A 25,117-nucleotide genomic window follows, 5' to 3' on the forward strand; every position below is an offset into this window, starting at 1 on the left:
CAAAGACTAGATTGCTATAGATGTACCCTTTTTTGTCCTTTGTATCTAATCTGTTCCACTGATCGACTGGTCTATTTCTTAGCCAATACCAAATGGTTTTGGTGACTGCTGCTATATAATATAGCTTTAGATCAGGTATACCTAGACCACCTTCATCTGACTTTTTTTTTTTCATTAGTTCCCTTGCAATTCTCGACCTTTTATTCTTCCATATGAATTTTGATGTTATTTTTTCTAGGTCATTAAAATAGTTTCTTGGGAGTCTGATTAGTGTAGCACTAAATAAATAGATTAGTTTGGGGAGTATTGTCATCTTTATTATATTCGCTCGGCCTATCCAAGAGCACTTAATGTCCTTCCAATTATTTAAATCTGACTTTATTTTTGTGGCAAGTGTTTTGTAATTTTTCTCATATAATTTCTGACTATTCTTTGGTAGATGGATTCCCAAATATTTTATACTCTCAACATTTGTTTGGAATGGAATTTCTCTTTGTATTTCTTGCTGTTGCATTTTGCTGGTGGTATATAAAAATGCTGATGATTTATGTGATTTATTTTGCATCCTGCAACTTTGCTAAAATTCTGAATTATTTCTGATAGCTTTTTAGAAGAAAAACTATTATTTTTTTTTCCAGTCCACGTGGAAAGACCGTATTATTATTTTCATTGCTTTTATGCACATACCTTTTTTAAATGAAGTTCACAGGATTTCAATCACTTAGCTATTTCTAATCTTTATTGTAATTAATATGACAGCCCCTTGCTACAGTATTAAAAAAATTACTGCATCAGTCAATGGTGTTTATTTTCATGGAAGAAATATTAGCTATTAATCTTATTCAGTAAAGGTTAATGAATATTTATTAATCATCTAAGATTTCTGAGTAATTTTAAATTAGGCAGAGTTGAGATGTATGGTAAGAACCAAAATATTTAAGAGTTAATATTTCTTTACATGTATTTATATGAGAAAATGATAAACTACTGCATTTCCTAATCTTTAAACCTCCTTTCCTTTTCCACTCTGCAACATTTAATCTGCTTTATTGATGCTATTTTTCATATAGCGTTGTTCACTACCTATCTTCCCAGAAGTCCTTCTTTATAATAAATGTGTTGTTTGTACACACATACATATGCACACACAGGTGCACAAATAGAGATATTGGCCTAAGTGAGAAGCATATTTGCTTCTATCTATGATAGAAGATAGATTTCATCAACAACTTGCCAAAAATATGATTTATATGTTTTAGTCAGAGTTTTGAGGTTTTTAAGAGTTACTTCCTTAAAAGTATTATGTTAATCATATTGTTTTCCTGGTTCTGCTTCACTTCATTCTATTCAGTTTGTAAGACTCTTTACCTATTTCTCTAAATTTGTCATATTTCATAATTTCATAAGATTTCATCACATCACAAGCTCATTTGAATTAGAAGAAACCTTCGAAGTAATTGAATCTAACATCTTTGTTTAAAAATGAGATAATTGAGTCCTGGAAAGATTAAATAACTTTGCTAGGATCATAGATCTGTAAATATCTGAGACAGTTTTTGAGCCAAGGTATTCCTAACTTTAAATCCAGTGTTCTATCCAATGTGACACTCTACTTTAATAGCACAGTAAAATTCCAGTACTTCATAAATAACAGTTTGCTCAGTTCTCCAGTTGACAAGCATCAATTTTTTTTCCAAGTCTTTTATACACAAAAAAGTACTCCTCTTTTTTCCTCTGTTGCCAATTATAATATTGCTGAGTGAAAAAGTATATACAGTCTAATAGTTTTGAGGGGGTATAACTTTAAAGTGCTTTCCAAAATGGTTGGAAAATTCATAGTTTTACCAACAGTGCATTAACATGCTTGTGACGGAAAGGGGTCATGAACTATAGATGTAGAATTGTAAGATATATTTATTGGATTAATTTATTTTCTTAACTATTCTAGTTTTTATGAGTGAAGCTTCTTCCAAATGGATAGGGAAAATAGTAATTAGGAAGTGCAGTAACAAACAAAAAAATACATAAATATTTTTAAAATTAAAAAGGTAGAAAACATTTTTAGCCATTTTTCTTTATTTGAACTATGGTAAGAAAGAGAATTGGAGTTGATGAGATTTCCCTGTTTGGGGGTGCGGGGGAAAGAGGCTTCTTTTGGCACTTAGCCACAATATGTGAACCTGGACAAATATGACCTCTATTCTCACCAGTTTCCCTAAATCCAAAAGTTTTTCTTTTTTTATTGGCTAAAGGTTTGGAGATGTTCTGTGTTTTCTCATCACTGAACCAATTGCATATTTTATTTTTTAGCTCTCAAAAATGTAAACATATATTACTGTGGTTTTAATATGCATGTTCTGTGTTTGGCCCACTAGGGTGCACATCTGGGGGACTGGCCTCTCTGAAGTTGTATTAAGTTGTTTCTAGATCTCAGCAGATCATTTGTGCACAGTGAGAAAAGAAACAAGGCAAATTTGACTCACGCTCATTAACTGCCATGGCTCATAGTAGAAGATATATAGTGTTTGGAAGCTTAGAAGGCTCTGCTTTAATTTTTCACATAGGAAGAAATACTTCAAGCAATTTGAATAAAAGTAATCAGGTTTTTTTAATGTAATACTTTTCTAATACTGTATGTATTTGGAAACATGCTCAGACTCACAGGCCTTTGCTGTCCCTAAAAGCAACTTAAACTAGTTGCCTTGACTTCAGCTCTAGGTGTTTATGACTTGAACAGGAAGAAAGAAAACTTATAATTATGAGCCATTGCTGCTTTCTAATTGTGTCCTACTTTCATAGGATGACTTATAAGAAACTTTTGTTGATATATTTTTCTTGATATAAATTGATTTTATTAAGTGAAAGATGTCAAGAAATAACTAAAAGTAAAGATAAAGTCAGGGAACCAAATATTTTGGACATTTGGCATTTTCTTATATAGTGAAAATGAGATAGGCAAATAAAGTGTACTATAATCCATAAATTTTAAGGGGAAGGGCAAATTGATTAAAGAAATATGGTTATTATAATGAGGATCCCTGAGTTAGGTGGTTGAAAGAAACTACACTATATAAATATCAACTATTGTTAATATGTTATACTTCTGATGAAACAGACTAAACAAGAGCCACCTTTTTTTTTTTTTTTTTTTAAAGATAATCAGGCTTAAGAGACTTGCTCAGGGTCACACAGCTTAGTGTTTGGGATCAAATTTGAACTCAAGTTTTCCTGACCCTTAGGCCCAAGACTTACATTAATGTTCAAGAAGCATATTTTTTTTCAAGTGATATCAATGCATCTCTAATAACTTAAATTGATCTATTTTTTAGGCCTATGAGTCATTGGAATCTGGAACTCTAGATAGGAAAATTTCTTCTCCCAATGTAGATAGGCATTTGCTTTGCAACTAAAAAGGTATTAGAGATTTGTCTGGATCTTTCAGTAAAGTGATTTGCTCAAGTAGGTCTCCAGTACCCCATGATTCTGACTGATTCATTCTGAAATAAGATGATTTTTCCTTGATTTGGAATAGGATAATGAAGAGATTTAAGGGGTTGAATTTCATTACATAAGGCTGCTTGTGCCTATCCTGTTGTATTCTCTATAAGTTTTGTGATCATTCCTGCTTCCCATTTTCTGTCCCTGACTTTTAACAGACACATATTAGCAGATTCAGAAGTTCTTCTGGCTTGTTTTATTTTGAGGGAATCTATGCTATATGCTTTTGAGTCCTAGCTTTGTCACCTTAGAATTAAAGTTAGCTATACTATTAGTTATGTGACCTTCCATAAGTCAACCTCTCATTTTCTATTTCTTCATCTGAAATGGGGGTGGTGATAATACTTACATTTGCTACATCTACTTATTGTGGGGATCATATGAAAATGTATATTATTAACTTTCCAACCTATAATTATAATCTGTTACTCTTCAGATACTTGACAAGCCTTGCAGTGGCTAAATGTTAAATAAGTGTTAAATAAACACCAGGGAGAACACTGGTAATCCTAGCTACCTGGCAGACAGAAACTGAAGGATTTTCTTACATTTTTCATCTGAAGTGATGTGCTGAATTGGACTAACCTGATCATTTGCACCACACTAAGCCTGACATTAGCATGGTGAACCCTCCGGAAAAAGAGGCCACCAGGTTGTCTACAGATGAACAGGTTGTTCCAAGTTCCAGTTAGTTGTGGGGTCATTCTGTGAGTGGCCCCTGTCTGGGACAAAGTAGAGACAGATACACACCGGGAGAAGAAGAAGAACAGAATAACAAAACCTAACCCAAAATTGTTGTGATTTTAAGTGGGAGTTTTAATTGAATGCAATCTCTGGATGAGCCAGCCATGTGATATGGCAGCCAAAAAGCTAACTCCGTCTTGGGATAAAGAGTATAATATATTTTAATTATATTTAAGACTATAGCTAGCAGCACATGGAGATGAGTTTCCCTTTTCCCATAAACTGCCTTTTTCAGATCTGTATAGAGTGTTCAGTTCTGTGTGCCACAGGTTTAAGAAGAATATTGCTAAGTTGGAAATTATCCAGAGTAGGGCAACAAGTCTATGTCATATTGGTTGGCAACTGGATGTTTAGCTGACTTCAAGCATTTGAGGGATTGCCTTGTGGAGAAAGGGTTAGACTTGTTTTGAACCTAGGAAGCAGAACCAGGAGCCATGCAAAGAGGCAAATCTAGCCTTAATTTGATGAAATCTTCCTAAAAGTTGAGATGTCCAATGATGGAATAGGCTGCTCATAGGTGATGACTCTCCTTTGCTTTGAGGCTTTAATAAGATGCTTGATAGCAAACTTTGGGGTATTCCATAGTGGGGATTCATTTCATGTATGGATTGGATTAGATGGATCCTAATGAGGTTCATTTAATCTCAGACTCCATGATGCTATGAAAGAGGAGGGTGGAAGTGAAGGATAGGTGCAAATGACGATTCAGTGATAATACCACATCTTTTCCTTATGGATTTATCTTTATGAAATACTTTTTTAAGGGGAAACAACCTTCCAAGATTAGGATGGTCTCATATTTAATATTATCACTCAGCCATTCCATTTCCCCCCATCCTCCAACAAGTGGAAAATTGAAGTCTTTGAGTATTCTAAAACTTTTTTTTTGAAGTTCTCAAGTCTATTATCTTTGTCCTCTTGGCAAGGGTAGAAATGACAAATCTTTGTAGCTTTTTTCTTCTTTGCTCTATCTCCCACTTTGCCCTACATAATTCTCCTTTCTGAAAACATACACATACATATATGTGTATTTTTTTTGCATGCATGCATGCATGCCCCTATAAAATCATAAATTTTTTTTAACATTTTTTTTTTTGACAGTACATATGCATGGGTAATTTTTTACAACATTATCCCTTGCACTCACTTCTGTTCCGAATTTTCCCCTCCTTCCCTAGATGGCAGGTATTCCCATACATGTTAAATATATTATAGTTTATCCTAGATGCAATATATGTGTGCAGAATCGATTTGTTGTTGTTGTTGCATTGGAAGAATTGGATTCAGGAGGTAAAAATAATCTGGGAAGAAAAACAAAAATGCAAACAGTTTTACACTCATTTCCTAGTGTTCCTTCCCTAGTTCTAGCTGATTCTGTCCATTAATTGGATCTGAATTAGATCTTCTCTTTGTTGAAGATATCCATTTCCATCAGAATACATCCTCATACAGTATGGTTGTTGAAGTGTATAATGATCTCCTGGTTCTGCTCGTTTCACTCAGCATCAGTTCATGTAGATCTTTCTAAGCCTCTCTGTATTCATCCTGCTGGTCATTTCTTACAGAACAGTAATATTCCATAATATTTATATACCATAGTTTACCCAACCAAAAATCATAAAGTTTTAACAAACTCCTTTCTATACAAGCAGCAAGGTGTCTTTTTTGTATGTGTGCCAAAGGCACAAGATTTAACTTAGCAACTTAAAATGAAAGAGGATCATGAAGTATATAGGACCACAAAAAGAACCTTTTCTTATGGACTGAATCACATTTAGTTTATAAAGTCTGGCTTGTATGTGTACTCTGACATGTCTTCTGTCACCACTTTTTTTTAAAACGAAGTTGCCAGATATTATAAATATTGTTTATAATGTACTTTTGACCTTTTTTGGTATTTTTTCAGCTGTCATTCTTTTATGGTATGAGTGTTGAATGATAACTTAAGTATCAACATATTATGAATTTATTAAAGCTTCTATTCCCAAAATAGGAGTTCAAATGCAAAAAGATTTATGGGTTAAATTTTTTTACATCAAAAAGACCTTAAAACACATTTTCAAAAATGTTTTTGGCAGGCTAAAATTACTAATACATTTCTCTGGAGATAGAAACATTGACCTCCTTAAGTTTACCATTCTTTTTTTTTTTTTTTTTTTTTTTTTTTTTTTTTATCCTTACTGAAAGATGTTGTAGATTCGATTCAGTGTGTTGCAGTTATAAGTGTGATGTGTTTGGCAGTCTGCTTGATATCCAACCTGGCCATTGAATCACCTTATCACCCTTACTGATCAAATCATTCCAAGTCAAAGAACTTTGCACAGAAAGGGCTTTGTATGTCTGCAAAGATTGTCGTCTTTCAAGATTCATTTTCTATTTCCAATTTCATAAGCAGCAAGAGGTTATATAGTTCCCACATCTTAGGAAGAGTTTGAAAATTTGTTATGCTTATGTCCCATTCTTAAATTTAAAAAGCCGTATTTAAGGGGGGAAAACATTTATAAGTTGTTCCTCAAACAGTGATTTCTCAGGTTAGGGAAAAGGTATTTTTTATTTAGAATTTCATGGACTTGAATTTTCCTTCATAATGTTTATGGTGTATTACTTCTATTAAGGTGTTAATTATGGAACTGTTGTAAAATGCTATAAAAGTGATTAACTCTTTCCTTTACTTAAAACATCTGAATAAGTGTCTGAGCATTTCTTTTATTACCTACTAGGATCTATGCTTCTAGATTAAATTTAATGAATGCCCTCTTTCCAATTTTTCCCCCAGCTGGATTGCTTCTTCAGATTGTTTTTTCTAAAAAGCAAGCAGTTGGTTTTTTTTTTTTTTTCCTACTTCTGCCTATTTTGGTTTTTTTAATCTTTCCTTTCCCAGAAATTTGTAGTACTTAATTAAAAAAAAAGACAACAAAAAAAACCTTTTTGTTGCTTTGCATTTTGTTTCTCTTAAAACTTTCTGGTGTTTCCTTTGGATTTACCACCTTAATTAAACTAGGCTAGTCTTATATTTTACTGTTTGAAGGGATGTTGTCCCTTCAGAGATATGAAGATAGAAATCTTAGAAAAGAGGGAATTGAATTATTCTGGGTTGCTTTAGGGTAAAAGTGTCAAACATGCAGTAGGGGAAGTATCATTTTTGAGAAGCAGATTTTTAAAAATCATGTACCTATACAAGACTTGTCTCAGCACAATATAAAAATACATTTTATATTCTACCATAAATTTTTCCTTTTACTTGTCAGCCAGAAATATTTTTGAATGCCAATTATGATAGGCCATGTTGGTGAAGATTCACTAGAAATAAAAAATATAGCCTATAATTTATTTGGAGACACAAGGAAAATATAAATGAAAAAGAATTAAGAACACTTGCAAAGGAACATATAAACAAGTACAAATTAACATAGTACAAACTACAGGCTGACTCAAAGTGCCAAAGGGAGTTTTCCATGACTTCATTTTCTAGCCTCTTTCCATCAAAGTTAGTGACTTTTCAATGGCATTTGATTCCTTTAGGGATTAAACAAAAAATTGTAGCATATCTGTACATGTGTAAAAGAACAAAACCAAAATAAAGCTGAAAAACAGATTTCCTATGTTTACTGAAATTTGCATGGTTTTTATTTAGATAGCAGAAGTTTTTCCAGAAGAATTTTGATGAGTATTTGTATTTTTACTGAGTATCAGTGTTGAGAACATTATATCTAGACGTATGTTTTCTTTTCCAAATAAGAGGAGTGCTAATAGAACTAGTAATTGTGTTACTTAATGTGAATGTAGATAAGCTATACATTGTTATATAACTCATGGTTCAGAAACTGAAGCTCTGGTTTTACACAGATCAAGTTTAGCTTTGGGAAGGCTTCTCAGAATCATACTCACTGTTCAAGTCCCTAATTAGGGTTTCTTCTAAGAATATCATGTCTAAGTCTCTATAGGTAAATTTTTTTTTTTTAAGATCCTCAATTCTCATACAATTCTTCAAGTTAACAATACTTTGACTATAAGAGAAGTTTAATTTTATTTGACAGAAAATGAAACAACTCACACATAAGTTTATAAACAGCTAAGATAACTCTTTTTCCATCTTTGGTGAGCCCTATCTCTTCCATGGAGCTTTATTAGTCCTCTAGACTAGGACTTCTTAAACTTTTTCCACTTGCAGCCTCTTTTTGCCCAAGAAATTGTTATATGACCTTGTGTATATAGGTGTATATATAATAGGTATATATTTATTGATAACATATTATAATTTCATAACCTACACATTCAGTTACAAGATCCCATATAAGAGTATGAACCACAGTTTAAGAATCTGAACTCTAGATTTAAGGTAATAACTTGTGGTTGAACCATTGTTTCTCCACCAAAATGGAAAAAGCATATGGGCCTGGTTGCTAGGGAGTCAACCCCCCTCCAAATGTTCTTTCACAGGTTGGCTCTTATGTTGCTCCTTCCTTGGTTCTGGCTTCTACTTAGTCCTGAAACTCCTCCATTTGGTCCAAAAATTTGGCATTGATCTGAAACGCTTCTATTCTCCAAGAAGTTGGATACAGAAATTCTTAGTGTTCTTATTTCCATCTCTGTCGCCAAGGGCATCTGACCTTTTTTGAGGCTACCTATTTCTTGGAAAGGCCCTGAACCAAGCAAGTTTTCCCTGTGAGAATCAATATGCACACATTTTACCAATTTCTCTGTCACCTTGGCTTTGGTTTTCTATTCTTTGGACCCTTTTATAATCCAATTCCAAAGGTGTGGCTTATATATATGTCATGTCCCAATCATCTTTGATGTGTCAGTGAGCCAAGAGTACCCAGGGGAAGGGTTTTAAGATGTTATCAGAATCCCAAATATGGTGTCAATAACAATGGTGTATGCCCTACAAAAAGAAAACATCTTCAATAGAGACTTCATTCTTTAGTCTTTTCAGTCTTGGACAGACTCTATCCTACTATCTACATTTAAAATTGTTTTCACTTAATTCTGTCTGTGGCAAGCAGTGATAAGCAGATAGTAATAAAGCTTTGAATAAATTGTTTGAAGGCAAAGTGTTGCCCTTTCTTAATTTTGAAATTCTTGATGATGAAAGTAGAATCTTCCTAAAAGCTAGATGCTGTTTGTCAAATTTCATTAGAATTTGTAACACTTTTTTCTTTCTCTGTGTCTCCTAGAGATAAAATATTTCTCATTTATATGATTCCTAAAATAGTGATAATATCTGATCAATTTAGCTTGACATTTCAAAGTTAGTCTTAGCCAAATTTCTAATGTGGCTCTTACTATTGTTCAGTCTTTATGTGGTTTTCAATGCATGATTGACCTAATAATCAGTGATAACCAGAGGTCAAGAATCAAGAAATCAAGAAAAAGAAAGAATCTAAGGATCATGTTGAATTAGGCATTTTGAAAATGAGAGGAAACAACCCCCCCTAATCTATTAGGAACACATTTCCCATGTTCATCTCTGAACTTAAAGTATATACTGTGTATTTTGGAATATAATCAGTGTTGTGAAGTACTGTTAAACTGTGGCAAGCATATCGATATCTGGTCTCTCATAAACATTTGTAAGTTTTGATTGACTGGGACATGATATAGTAGAAAGAGTTGGAAGAAGATACGAGTTCAAGTTCTTGCAACTAGCACTAAATATTTGAATATTTTTATGTTTTGGCTTTCTTGGGTGGTTTTACATTTTGTCTACTTGATAAACCCCCTGAGACAATTAAGGTTAAGTGACTTGCCCAGGGTCACACAGCTAAGAAGTGTTATGATTCTGAGACAAATTTGAACTCAGCCTCTGAGTTCAGGGCTGGTGCTCTATCCACTGCCCCGAGCTGCCCCTAAAATAATAATTCTCTTTTCTTCTTCTTCTTCTTTCTTCTTCTCTTCTTCTTCTTCTTCTTCTTCTTTCTTCTTCTTTCTTCTTCTTCTTCTTCTTCTTCTTCTTCTTCTTTTCTTCTTCTTCTTTTCTTCTTCTTCTTCTTCTTCTTCTTCTTCTTCTTCTTCTTCTCTTCTTCTTCTTCTTCTTCTTCTTCTTCTTCTTCTTCTTCTTCTTTCTTCTTCTTCTTCTTCTTCTTCTTCTTCTTCTTTCTTCTTCTTCTTCTTCTTCTTCTTCTTCTTCTTCTTCTTCTTCTTCTTCTTCTTCTTCTTCTTCTTCTTCTTCTTCTTCTTTTCTTCTTCTTTCTTCTTTTCTTTTCTTCTTCTTCTTCTTCTTCTTCTTCTTCTTCTTCTTCTTCTTCTTCTTCTTCTTCTTCTTCTTCTTCTTCTTCTTCTTCTTCTTCTTCTTCTTCTTCTTCTTCTTCTTCTTCTTCTTCTTCTTCTTCTTCTTCTTCTTCTTCTTCTTCTTCTTCTTCTTCTTCTTCTTCTTCTTCTTCTTCTTCTTCTTCTTCTTCTTCTTCTTCTTCTTCTTCTTCTTTTTTGAATTTAAAAGAATGAAGCACTTTATTTAGTAGACCAAAGTACAACTTAAAAGATCTCTAAAAAAGTCCTTTATGTATATGGCAAGACTGTATAATTCTTTTTTTTTTTTTTTTTTTTTTTTAATTTTTACAGTTTTTTATTAATTTTATAATTATAATTTTTTTTGACAGTGCATATGCATGGGTAATTTTTTACAGCATTATCTCTTGCACTCACTTCTATTCCGAATTGTCCCTCCTTCCCTCCATCCCCTCCCCTAGATGGCAGGCAGTCCCATACATGTTAAATGTGTTATAGTATAATCCTAGATACACTATATGTGTGCAGAACTGAATTTCTTGTTGCACAGGAAGAATTGTATTTAGAAGGTAAAAATAACCTGGGAAGAAAAACAAAAATGCAAACAGTTTACACTCTTTTTCCAGTGTTCCTTCTCTGGCTGTAGCTGATTATGTCCATCAATTGGAACTGAATTAGATTTTCTCTTTGTTGAAGATATCCACTTCCATCAGAATATATCCTCATATAGTATTGTTGTTGAAGTGTATAGTGATCTTCTGGTTCTACTCATTTCAGTCAGCAACAGTTGATGTAAGTCTCTCCAAGCCTCTCTGTATTCCTCCTGCTGGTCATTTCTTATAGAGCAATAATATTCCATAACCTTCATATACTATAATTTACCCAACCATTCTCTAATTGATGGACATCCATTCATTTTCCAGTTTCTAACCACTATGAAAAGGGCTGCCACAAACATAAAATTATTTTTCTTAACTTTCTTCCAGTCATCCACTTGATATTACATAGTTAAATAAAAGGTCAAAGGGCTACTGTTGGTTTAATTTTCTTGGGTAAGAGGGTTAATTATCCAGGGATCTATTAATACTGCTGTAGTTAAGTCTGTCATAGTTTCCATGCTCACCACCTTCTTTTTAAAGAGCATGTAACACGTACAAGTACATATTTCACTGCAGCTTGAATCTTGGCAAGTTCCTACTTAGCCTGAAGTAACTTTTAATCCAGTTTTTTGTAGTTGGTTTGCTTTAGTTTTTGGGTTTTTTTAATGGTGATTTTTGAGCTTTAAGACTATGCTGTATCTTCAAAGATGTTTGAGAATTATTATACCAGATCAATTTCCCTCAAATTAGACTTATCTCTCCTACAAAAACATATATAAGCAGTTTTTCCCCTTAATTTTGACTCTGTGAAAATACACCAATTTTAGACCTAAAAATTTTAAATGTCTCATAAGAGAATAGTATGCAAGTATATTTTTATTTGGAATAAATGACTTTCGTATACATTTGATTTTACTGCATACTTTTTTGAAGACTTTAAATATTTTACCTATTTTAAAAAGAAATAATAGATGGAAGTGTGAATATTACATAGTTTATGAAAAATTTTAATAGAAAACAAATATATAGTATACTTCCTCTTGGCTTTAGGAAATCTTTATTAGTAACTAGCACTTAATATTAACTCTGAAATAAATATACTCAAATAGGTACTATTATTTTAATCTTTTATAAGAAAAATTATTTTATAGGCATTTTCCTGAACAGTGGAAGCAGAAATCCTGGCGGTCTGACGCTTAAAGGAGCTACCTACTCTTGTACATAATGTTCTATGTTTGCTTGAAGTTTAATTCAGGACAATTATCATGAAGCATGGAAAGATGCCTATATTTTAGGCTTCACAGCACTTTTTTTTTTTTTTAAACTTGAATTTGAGTCTGTTTTCTCCCTTCCAAAAGAAACACATCCATCCCAAATTTATTTTCCTCCAGCAAATATATTGCTATTACAGAACTAACACAGTCAGTTTCAGACTCCTAACATTTCTAGAAAATGTAGCTTACCTTACAGGATTGTTTTTGTTTTTTTAACTGAACTCCCTTTCATTGATGAAAGGCTTACTCAGAGCCACATTAACTCTTTACAGCCAGAGTTAGCTTTTTCAAATTTGCCAGAAACACCCTCTTCTCCTAAATATTCCAGATTGTTTTGTGACAATGCTTTCTCTTGGTTCTCCTCCTTATATCTAATATCACCTTCTCTATTTTCTTTGCTGGATCTTCATCATGTTCACACTCAGTTACCATGGGTAAAGGCTCTGTGCTAAGCCCTCCATATTTTTGGTGATCTTATCAGTTCCCCTGATATCAATTATCTGTACATAGATGATTCCCAGATCTGTATATCCAGCCTTAACTTTTCTTGAACTCCATCCTCTTAGATTTATTGAATTTATTGAATTGAATAACCTGTAGTTACAGCAGAGTCAATATATTTAAAACAGAGCTCTTCTACTATTGAGGTTACTACCATCCTCTCATTCATCAAGGCTCACAACCTCAATGTTATCCTTGACTTCTTGTTCACACTTACTTCACATGTCCTATTGCCAGTTCTAGTCCCTTTTATCTTCACAGCATCTCTCATAAGTCCCTTTCTTTCCAGTCAACAGAGCCATCATCTGGAACAGGGGTAGGGAACCTTTCTCCTGCCAAGGGCCATTTGGATATTTATACCATCATTCACAAGCCATATAAAATTATCAACTTAAAGAATTCAAACAGTGGAAGGTTGTTTGTACCTTGCCTTTGTTGCCTTTGTTGCCTTTGTTGCCTTAGCAAATGATTGTCTGTGGGCTGAAGATTCTCCACCCCGATCTACAACCAAGCTCTGCTTAGACTATTTATCCTATTAGTTTTCTTAATATTCTTCTGCCTTGTTTTAACCCCATTTCATTCCATCTTTTATTAACTGTCAAAGTGGTTTTTCCCAAAGCATGTCTGATTGTTTCACTCAGGCCCTTTTCAGTGGTTCCATTTCACACATAGGACTCAATATAAAATGCTTTACTTGGCATTTAAAGCTCTTCACAACCTGGTCCCTTCCAACTTTTCCAGTCTTCTTAAACTTGAATCATTTACTTTGTAATTTAGTTACCAGCCTTCTTAAAATTCCTTGCTCACAGCATTCTCTCTACTGATTCTATGTTGGATTTTTTTGTTTTGTTTTTTTTTAACTGTCTGTCCCCTGTTCATGGAATGCTTTTCCTCCTTATCTTCTTCACCTACTGATTCCTGTCTTTCATTAGTACTCAGTTTCAGATTCTCTTGCACTCTTCATTACTTGCAAGTGTGCTTAGCATATTGGTGCCTGGAACATCTTATTTAATTTATTTTTCAGTGTTTAATTTCTCTCCCTGCCATCTTCTCACATTGGAAAAGAAACAAACGAAAGAAAAGAGAAGGAACAACTTTTCATTTTATTATTTATTTGTTTGTTTTTTCTGAAGCTGGGGTTAAGTGTCTGAGACCAGATTTGAACTCGGGTCCTCCTGAATTAGGGCTGGTGCTCTATCCACTGTGCCACTTATCTGCCCCCAGGAACAACTTTTCTAACAAATCTGCACAGTCAAGTAAACTATATTCCCATATCCAAAAATGTATGTCTTTCTGTAGATTTTATATATTGCCTGAACAACTCTTATTTTATAGAATATACAAGTAACATCTCAGAGATACTAAATGATCAACCATATCCATAAAAACAGAAAATTAACAGAACAGGGACTTGAAACCAGGTGCTCAGATTCTAAATCCAATAATATTTCTAAATATACCTCTTAGAAAACTTAACTTACAGCTCACAGAATGGAATGAGATAATAATGTACATGAAATGCTCTCTTGAAGTGATTTACTGCAATAAAACACTCAGGAAAAAATGCTTAAACATAAAGAAAAGAAAAATTTTTGTGAGTGAGTTTTTTGTAGTTACAACAGTTATATTTGTGCATTTATTCATATGTTCATTCTGAGGGCAAATTAGAGAGGACCAGTCCCTTTTTCTTTTGATTTACTACTTCAGGGAAATAGGACTTTAATAATATTTCTCCTGTCTTACAAATTCCATCACTGCCTGTTTGAATAACTTTCCAAATTTCGTGTTAAAGCAACAAAAATTGAGAGAATATCTTAGCTCACTCTTTAGCTGTAATTACATTGCCACTTAGATTAGTGGGTGATTTTCATTACTAGTTTTATACACTTAATATAATGAGTAGAAGGAATAGAAACAATTCAATTTTTGTTTCTTTCTTTTTCTCTTTTAATTTTATTTTATTCTGTTGCATTTTAAAAAGGCCCCTCCCCAAAGGAAAGGTTGGAGATGGGAATATAAGGGAGAAATTTATGTTCAATTCTTCAAAGAGGTGATCATTTCTGAATTTATCATAAAACATAATCCTGTTTTAAACAGAACTTTAATCATGTTTTTTTGAAAATATTGATCAGAGATAAACGTTGCTGAGTTGTAACCATACATGGTAAAGATCAATGATGTGTTATACTACGATGTAATACACTAAGTACCTTTCTTCCCATAATTATTTGTGAAGTATCAAGAAAAAATACCTTTCTTTAGAATAATATTTACATCTTTTCTTTGTACGGGAATTTGATAAATGGTGAGCAAATGATTACTTCAAGATAGAGACTTAAGATAATTGAACACAATTTTTTTTTTTTTTGGGTATATTGACACTTGACCTTTATAGTTAACTTTGTATTGGATAAATCAGTCAACATCATTAAATATATACTATGTACTAGGTAGGAACAGCTAGGTAGGACAGTGTAAAGAGCAATGGGCCTGGAATCTAGAAGACTCATCTTCATTAACTCAGCTGCATGATCCTGGGCAAATCAATTAACCCTGTTTGCTTCAGTTTCTTCATCTGTAAATATGCTGGAGAAGGAAATGACAAACCACTCTAGTATTTTTGCTATGAAAACTCCAAAAGGAGTCACAAAGAGTCAGACATGACTGAAAAACAACACATTCTAGATACCCAGCATACAAAGCCTAGAAGGAAATAGTCCCTACTCTCAAAGACCTTATGTAAATGAATTATATCTCGAGGGTGATAGTACTGGTTTTGTCAGTAAAGTTGCTTATTTCAGTCTAGATAAATTCTATCCTATTCTTTTTTCTTCTGTATTTTAAAGAATTTTGCCAATGTTGTTTAAATAGAACTAGTTCTTCTGCCTAAATGGCTATAAAACAGTGTATACCCTTTAATCCAGCAATTCCACTAGTCTATCTCAAAGAAATTAAGGTTGAAGGGGAAAGGGGGGCAAAGGACCCATGTGTACAAAAAGAATTATAGCATTTCTTTTTGTAGTAGCTCAGAATTAAAAACTGGGTGGGGAGGCGGATGCCCCATCAGTTGGACGCCCATCAGTTGGACAATAGTAATGGAATCTTATTGTGGTGTAAGAAATGTCATGGGACTGTTTGTAATTTGTATATTTTGTCTTTTAAAACTTGTTTGAATATTTATCTGTTACAGAATGTTTCCCTTAAATACTTGTGTACAATTGTATGTTGTTTTAATGTGAAATCTTTGTATCTATATAAATAAAATTGATAGAAATTTAAGTGGCAGAATTTGAAAGGACGATACTATTCTTTATCTGCCAATATAAAGTGTATGGTTATTTTGTTTATACCGTTTTTACTATATCTGAACTTATCTACAGTATTCATTGTAAATAGTAATAATAGTTACCAGCTCCTTAAGTAAATCCAAGATAATTTTCAGGCTTTGAAATTGTTTTTTAAAAAATTTAGGGAACCAATCTTTAAAGTTGAAGACTATTAAAGTTTTTTAGCTTTAAAGACAGGGTCACTGATTTCTTAGTTAAAAACCATAGCAATCCTACTGTCAAAAGATGCCATGTATTCAGTTCCCATAAATATGTTCTTGCATTTGCTTTAAGACTACAAAATAATGTCTTTTCAGAAGACTAGAAGAGTAGTTGTTATCTTTTGATCACTTATGGAAAAAAATAGTTTTTCATTAAAAAAGAGCTTTCTTCTAGAATTAAAGAGTTTTAGTGGTCTTTTTTTCCCTGCTATAAAGGAAATATGGATTGAAAGTTATTCAAAATAGCCAGGAATATATAATCTGCCAACAATTGAAATTTGTCTTTAAAGGCATTATAAGTACTTTTGTGAAAGGTCTTCAAGGTATCTGGTCTCCAATTTCAAGAAGATCAGCAAAAACAAACAAATGTGACCTTATAAACAAAGGAATCAAATTTTCTAATTTCCCCTAATTTTTAGTTAATTTTTTTGGTAATACTTTTAAAATAATCACAAGAATGAAATATTTCTTTTTTTTTATGTGTGCAGATTAAAATAGATAAAATGTTAAGGAAAAGTAAATAGCTTTAAAAATGTATAGAAATAGGTGTTTTTATGTGGTTAAAAAAAAAAAAAAAGCTGAGCAGTCTTGACGGAGGGGGGGAGTGGGGGGAAGGTAATGAAAGTAACCAGTATCTATTGAAAGCTCAATTCTTTGATATGCCAAGAAAATAGTGACTTACAAACTTAAAGCATATAGCAAAACATTGTGACAAGCATTTTCGCTTTAGAGTTTTTGTTATAATTTTAATAAAAAAAGATTGATTTTTCTCTTTTCTTCGTCCCTTTTGTTGCTTTCTGTTGGTTAGATATTAAAACAGCTGAAGGCAACTAGTTTTGTATTTTCATATGTACACAGATCTTCTGATTCTGCTTTACTCATTGTGTATACATAGTTGAAACTAAACTAGTTTTAAATTTCTCCAAAGGGGACTATGCTATACTTAAGGAGATTACCAATTGAAAAAGCTCATGTGTCACTGATTGCGTAACTCTCCTACTCTGGAGCATTTAAGGGAAAAAAAATTTTGGGGAAAAAAATTAAAAGGTTCTTTAGTTGACTTCCAGATTCTGTTAATCAAATGCACTTAATTAGAAAGTACATGTTGGAGAGGTTAGCAGCAGTTTCTAAGGAGTACCCCCACCCCTAGGCAGATTATATCAGCTCATCCAGGAAATCTGTAAAGATTTGGAGCTGTGCAGTAGAGTGTAAAGTGAATTAGAGGATTAACTCTGACTGTGCATCATTTGTATAAATGTCATTGGTAACTCGGAAGATTTCAATCAACACCTGAAATGTTAGTTTTGAAGTCCCAGACTTATACATTTTGTTGGCTATGGTGCAATGTATACAGAAGAAAATAATTCACTTTTTCAATCATAACTAGTTAATGGAAAATTACAGTAAAATTTGAACAGGTGGGAGCATGTCAAAAGCATATGCATTTGAAAAGCAAAATTTTAGTAAGTTGCACTATTAACTTTTATATTCTTACTCCAGACTTTTAATCAATGGACAGATTCCCAAGAACCTTTCATAGAAAATAGCTATGATCAGTTCTATCTAGGATCACTTATGTCATTTGGTTGAAGTAGCCTCCTTATATTACGAATAGCCTCCTTATAGCTGTGGAATTAGATGAGTATTTATGAGATCTGAGAGAGCTAATGTAAATAGAAATCTTCAAATTATATTGATCTTGGAAATCTAGTCACAAATAAATACAAATCATCAAAATTTAATCAAAACTAAATGATAATACTGTTGATATAAAAATGAATGCTAAGATTACAGACGCTACTTAAAATTTGAGAATACCATAGGATTTGGAAGAGAACAACCTCCCCCTTCCCCCCCCCCAAAAAAAAAAAAGTCATCTGTTCTAATCTCACACACATTATTTATTCAGTCATTTATTTCTTTGTTTGTTTGTTTATTGCTGAGGCAATTGGGGTTAAGTGACTTGGCCAGAGTCACACAGCTAGGAAGTGTTAAGTGTCTAAGACCATATTTGAACTCAGGTCCTCCTGAATTCAGGGCTGGTGCTCTCTCCACTGCACCATCTAGCTGCCCTTTACCTTTATATTTCAAATGAAGAAGCTAAAATTCTGAGAGGTAAAATGGTTTGTTTAATGTTATTTGAACAACAGGTGATAAAACAGAATCTTGACCTGAATTTTCACAATCTAGCACTCTTTTTATATCCTACTGGTTCCTTAGAAAAGAGCAGTAATTCTACGCTACTGCTGCCCCTAACCCAGTTGTTGGAAGTTTTCTTACTTAGTTTTTTAATTGATACCATTACCTGTTTCTACTTATTTCCAATTCCTTTCTCACCTTTTAGGTATTTTTTTTTTTATTATTTCTGCAAAAAACCTTAGGGTTTTTTCTATTAACATTTGTCATTTGTTAGGTTTTTAGAAGAAAGACAAGTATTTTGCTATTCCCAGGTATTTGAGAAAACTCACCTAAATATTCTTTGAGCTGTACAAAATGACTTAGAGAATAGTTCTGAAGAGAAACATCATATTGTAGATAGAAACTCTTTAGTTAGGAGATGATTCTTGGCATTGTCCCCTAGTGTGTGTTCTCCCCTTTATGAAGGAAGACCTTAAGTTTTAATCTATTTTTAAAAGTATTTCCTTACCCACCCCCTATTTGTTCCATCTATGCTTTTTTTTTTTTTAACTTAAGGAAAGTTCCCTGTGTCCCTTCCAAAGTGTCCCTATGGGGTAAATCTGTCCAATCTCATAAATTATATATTTTATATATATATTACGAGGCAAGTTCTATTATGAAAACCATGATGTGAAATGTTCATAGAGAATTCCCTTGTAAAGGAAGCTGATCTTATATAAGGAAAACCTTTGGCCATAATCATGTTTTACTGTTATAGTGGGATCCAAGTTCTGTTGCTCAATTGTCTTTTATTTTTCCATAGAACAAAACATTAAGCTGTTTGGTTTTGTTTATTTGCTTGCTTGTTTTCCTTTTTGCTGAGGCAATTGGGGTTAAAGGACTTGCTTTATAAGGGTCACACAGCTAGGAAGTGTTAAGTGTCTGAGACCAGATTTGAACTCGGGTCCTCCTGACTTCAGGGCAGGTGCTCTATCCACTGCATCACCTAATTGCCCCAAAGCTGTTCTTTTTATATTGTTAGGCTGACTAAACACAGTAATGAAATGTAAACTTTATATTTTCTCCTTTCTGAGTTGTCAGTGGATGTTCAAAGTTGAGAATACTGTAAGGGACCCAAGGGGGAAAATATCTACAGTATATCACACAGTATTACATTTGTATGACCTCAATTTACTTTGTAGATTCAGCTAGCCTGCAACTTCTTCAAGGTCAATTAGGGAAGATCTCTTGCAAATTTGGCTAATTATGCTCTGCTTAAAATTAATGAATCAAAAACTCAAGAAACTTTCAGAAGGATCCTGTGAAAGAGGGAGCAAAACAGCATATTGCTTTTGTAAGAGATTAGCTTCATTCTTTATTTTGATTGTTGCTTATTGTTAAATATCTTCTTTGCCCTTCCATTTCCTCCTCTCCCTCCCTCTCAATCCCTCCATGCCTTTTTGAAATATTTGAAAGGACATTGATTTGTATCTCAACCTATTAATGTTTCCAGTATCCTAACAAAATATGTTTTATATCTTTTGTTTGTAAACTGTTAGGGTATCAGTACATTTATAATCTTGTATATAAAAACCTATAACAAACATACTCTTAGGAATAATATTAGTTTTTATTCAGTGCATACCTGTGTATTACTTAAGAAATTGTAAATTTAATATTATGAGAATGACAATTTTGAATATTAGTTTACTTTAACCTTCTTAGACAGTTCATTGATTTTCTGAGCTAGTTGGTGTTCACTTTTGTGCCTGACCAAGTATTACTCTTTCTTCTCCCCTCTCCCTCCTAATGTGTCTGCTATTAACCTTCCCTTCCTCTTTTCTGGAACCCAAGTCAATACCAGATTGTAGATACATGTATTTGCTTGAAGAAATAGAGCCACTGTAATACAATATATCACTTGTCCTTTTAAAAGTAAAGCACTGGGGGGAATAAAGGAAAAGAATAAAGAAAGGATATTTGAAATGTATGTTATTCTAAAATGCTTCCTTACTATATTTGTCATGTCTTAGTCTAAATAAATATTTCTTTTCCATAGTTACTAACAACTTATAAATACATTTTTTCTTATGTTAATTTCTGTACTTCATGTATTTTATAAGGAAAATAAAGAATAAAAGATTTTTTTCCTTCCAGAAAAAAGCATTTATCCCACACTACTCTGCTTTTAAAAGAGCAGCCAAATAGCTGAAACTGAAGAAGAGAGTGCTGAGGGCAGGGAGACCTGTCACTTTCTCCCTTTTCGAGAAAGATATTTGCTGGAAATGTCCCTAAGAGAAAGGAAAGCTTTTATATCTTGATTACTAAAGGAGAGAAATGTTAGATTAATTTTGTCACTTAATGCTCTAATTCTTATGTAGAGTGTCTTTTTAGTAAATGGGTGTAAGAATCTCAAAAATTATTAAATAATGGTGTTAGAGGCAAGATATTATGAAGCTTACCCTCATCCCCACCCCTTTATTTAGAAATGTAAAATAAAAAAATTTTTTTTCAGAAGAGAATGGCTAGGAATTACCCAAGTCAGTAGGTTTTTTTCATTCTCTTCTAGTTTTGTTTTTATCCTTTCTCTTTTAAATCTACAAAATCAATGTTACCCAGAATGTTGATATTTAAAGGGAACATTTAGCATCTTTATTTTGTAGATTGGTGACATTGTGCAGGAATGTTTCAAGATAATTAAAATATTTAAATATATTTTATAAGAAAATATAAATTATTTTTCCTAGCAACAAATTATTTCTCTTGACTGAAAGGGACTTTAAAATGAGATTACTTATTGGAATAAGAGAAATTTTTATATTTTTTAATTGCTACTGCAAATAAACGAAACAAAACCATACTGATAATTTAAGTTCACATCAAGAATTTGTCTTTTTAGGAGATAATGCAATAGCCTGGGAAGAACTACTTAATTATGGGTTGAGCGTAGGTTCTTTGAAATGAGCTATTAATTAAAAATGTTTTTCATTTCTTTTGGAGAAGACTAGCACCTTCACAATTAAAATCTTGTAAGAATTAGAATTCTGTTTTGGTTAAACACAATATAATCTATGCATATTCTTTTCTTCCAAATCTGAATTGCCTGATGGATAGGCATTTTGGCTCAAACATAAGCTGTTAGTCAAAGAAGCAGGGATGGGAGGACAGAAAAAAAATAGGCAGGAAGAACCAGAAGAGTGATCTGACTGGGAGAGAGATACTTAATAGATAATAACACTTTCCTACAGCTGCCACTTTGGGAAACATTATACACTATACTAAAATGTCCATTTTTAATCACTTCCATAATGGCAAAATTTAAGAAATGGTAGCTGTATGAGTGGTAAGAATGCAGCAGATATGAAAGTAGAATCAACAATTGGTTATAGAGGGTTAGTGATAAGGAAGAATGAAGATGAAAGATGACTTCTAGATGATGAAATCTGAATGATAACTCTTGATAGAAATACAGATATAGAGGGGGGATGGGTTTGGAAGGAAAGGTACTGAGTTCTTATGAATTTGAAATACCTTTATAACATTCAGATAGAGATGTCTAACAGATATAGGGGTTTAAAAGTTTGGAAAAGGATGAAGGTCTACTTAGATTTAGAAGTTATTTGCATAAAAATGATACTTTAATTCAAGGAAGATGATGAGAGCAATTTTTTTTTTTTTTGGTACTATGCTGGATGCAATACAAAATGAATTATGAGATATAACTCTTCATCTAGGAGTTGACAAAGACAAATCTCATTAATGCAGAGATTAATCAGTCTACAAGTAAACATCATGTTAGGGCTCTGGGGACATGAAGACAAAAAAATGTAACAGTCATTGCCCTCAGGGAGTTTATATTCTATAGGGTGGACAATATATACAAAATAAATACTAGGTAAAGTGGGGGTGGGGAACATATGCCGCTCTGGGGATTGGGAAATTTTCATTTAGAAGATGTCATTTGAACTAAGTTTTGAAAAAAAGAAAGTATTCCAGAAACATTCTAGGCATGTGGACCAGCCAGTGCAAAGACAGGATAGATTATGGAATGATATATTTAAGGAAGGGGGGAAAAATCAATTTATCTGGACTGCAGTGTGTAGAAAGGGGAGTAAATTGGACCAGTTTAGGAAAAATTAAAAATAAAAAACCCAAAACAGTAGAGCTTATATTTGATGCTAGAGGCAATAGAAAAGTATTAGTATTTGAGTAGGGAAGGGACATGATCAGACCTGCCTTTTCAAAAAGTTACTTTGTCTCTGTAAGTACAGAGAGAGATAGATTAGAGATCTTGTAAAGGTAAAATGAAAAATTTTTGTCAACTGATTAGATGTGGAGGAATGAAGGAGAATGAACAGTCTATAGGCTACCCTCTATAGAAATATTTAGAAGAGGGGAGAATTCACTTAGGGACATGATTCAGTGGGAGATGCAAAAGGACCTGAGTTTCAAATATCTAAGAGAAAGTAAGAGCTCGCTGTGTGGATTTAGGAGGCATCAGTATAGAAGTCAAGTCAAATCAGCCAGCATTTATTGAGCTCTGAAAGATAAAACTCAAAGGCTAAGGACTTTTTAAAAAGACCAATAGATTTAATAATTAAGATTGTTAATTAGTAAGTGTAGGAAGAGTAGTTTCCATAGAATTGGAAGATTGGAAATTACAAATTACAAAGGATTTAGAAGAGAAAACTGGAGGCAGTGAGGATAGAGCTTTTTTTCCTAAGGATGAAAGTGAAAGAGATGGGGATGAATGATAGGATCCAATGAGGATTTTCTTCTGGTTAGGGGAAATTTGGGCATGTTTGTTGGTGACAAGGAAAAAAACTAGTTGATTATGGGAGCAGTCTGCTGGAGAACATATAGAGTCCTATTAATGTTGGCACAAAAAATACTGTATATTGCATGCAGATAATAGGATTTGTGTGTGTGTGTGTTGAAATTTTTGAAAATCAATTATTAATAGAGGAAATTACTACATCAGTATGAATTTTTCAACTAATTAAAAGAACTCATGCTAGCACAAATTATACCAGTATCTTCTTACATTTACTGTCCTTCAGAAGCCCTCTCCATTCTTGGGTCATTCAGTCATTAAGCACATACTTTGTGGTAGGAACTATGCTAATTGCCTGTGTGCTCAAAAAACACATCATATCTAGATGATCAACTGGATTATGTTCTGTCCACAAATACCATAGTCACATCTACATGGGCTGCCAAGTTTGCAGAGAACATCTCTCATAACAACCTTGTGAGTTGATATTATAGATATGACTGTTTCCCATTTACATATAAGAAAAAAAAAGGGTTAGAAAGGTAGGGAGAGTGACTTCAACTCCTAAGTGTGGCATTCTGTCTAGTGAGTCACACTAGTGAACTAGTTCAGAAGCAAATCAGATACAAAGGAAGATAATAATATTTTAAGGGATAGTCCCTGATCTGTTGATGATTTTGTTTGTGTATATTTTTCCCCAATGTTTTCTAGGCAAAGAATGTATACAACAGCTAGCTGAAAACACTAGGTATTTCAGAAGACGATTGAAGGAGATGGGCTTCATCATTTATGGAAATGAAGATTCCCCTGTGGTGCCTTTGATGCTGTACATGCCAGCTAAAATTGGGTAAGTCATAGAACAACCTTTTTAAACCCTTTTGAACTTCAGACAGCTAGTTTGAGAATATGTATTTTCTGGAGTATATGCTGTTGGGAAAATTCTTTAGCTTTTTTATTAATAGAAAATAAAATAGCCTGTACTTCCTGAAGATTTTACAAATCAATAGAATCAGAGTTAATAATTTATTAATAATAATAATATCTTTATTATTTATGCTTTATAGTATTTCTAGAACTTGCAAGAGGTGCTTTGGTGTTGGGATTTTGGGGAAGCCCTATGGTATAGTATACAGAATCTTGAACTTGGAATAAGATCTATGTGCAAATTTTGCTTCTGTGTTTTACTAATTATGGATGATATGGCCAGTATTTTACTTCTCTCAACTCCAATTTACTCCTCTTTAAATTGAGGATTATAATATTCATACTATTTATCTCACAGGATTGTTGCAGAAGCACTTTACAAATCTATGTAGCTGGCTTTTCTGAATTACTAATATAATAAGATTGTTTTTAAGTGGATTTAGCATAGATATCCAAAACTTGTAAGGATCTTGAGTCTGCTAGGCCAGTTGCCTGTCATCAGATAGGTCTATATCTAAACTATTTCAGAAAGATACACAAAATTATATAAATTCTAAAGCATTTATTTACAAAGAGAGAAAACAATGAAGCTTTAGAATAAGATAAAGAAGTAGATGGATTTAGGGAAATAGGCTGATCAAAATAATGTTTTTCCTTAATATAATGGTGAGGCATTCCTCAGGTTTTTTTTTTTTTATTCTTATTATAGAGTATTAACATTAAAAATGCTGGAGAGCAGTCAGCTGGATATGGCCTAAAGAAAACTGCTGCTGTTAAAGGACTAGTAAAGAACAAAAATTTTCATTTTAAAGAAGTTTGAACGACTTTAAGGAAAAATTATTTGTTTTAAACTGTTCCATCAACATGATCAAAGGAAAAGGGGCAATTTAATTAAGCAAATACCTTCCAG

At 32.9% G+C, this 25,117-nt stretch overlaps 1 protein-coding gene across 1 annotated transcript in view; it reads left to right on the forward strand.

The window, feature by feature from the left end:
• The window catches only part of SPTLC2 (serine palmitoyltransferase long chain base subunit 2), a 129,644-nt gene that overhangs the window by 96,783 nt on the left and 7,744 nt on the right, over positions 1-25,117 (forward strand). The window contains exon 10 of the mRNA XM_074289885.1: positions 23,995-24,130. Coding sequence (XP_074145986.1) covers positions 23,995-24,130 — 136 coding nt within the window. The remainder of the gene's footprint in view (positions 1-23,994; positions 24,131-25,117) is intronic.

This window comes from Sminthopsis crassicaudata, chromosome 2 (assembly GCF_048593235.1).
Source record: "Sminthopsis crassicaudata isolate SCR6 chromosome 2, ASM4859323v1, whole genome shotgun sequence".
NCBI lineage: Eukaryota > Metazoa > Chordata > Mammalia > Dasyuromorphia > Dasyuridae > Sminthopsis > Sminthopsis crassicaudata.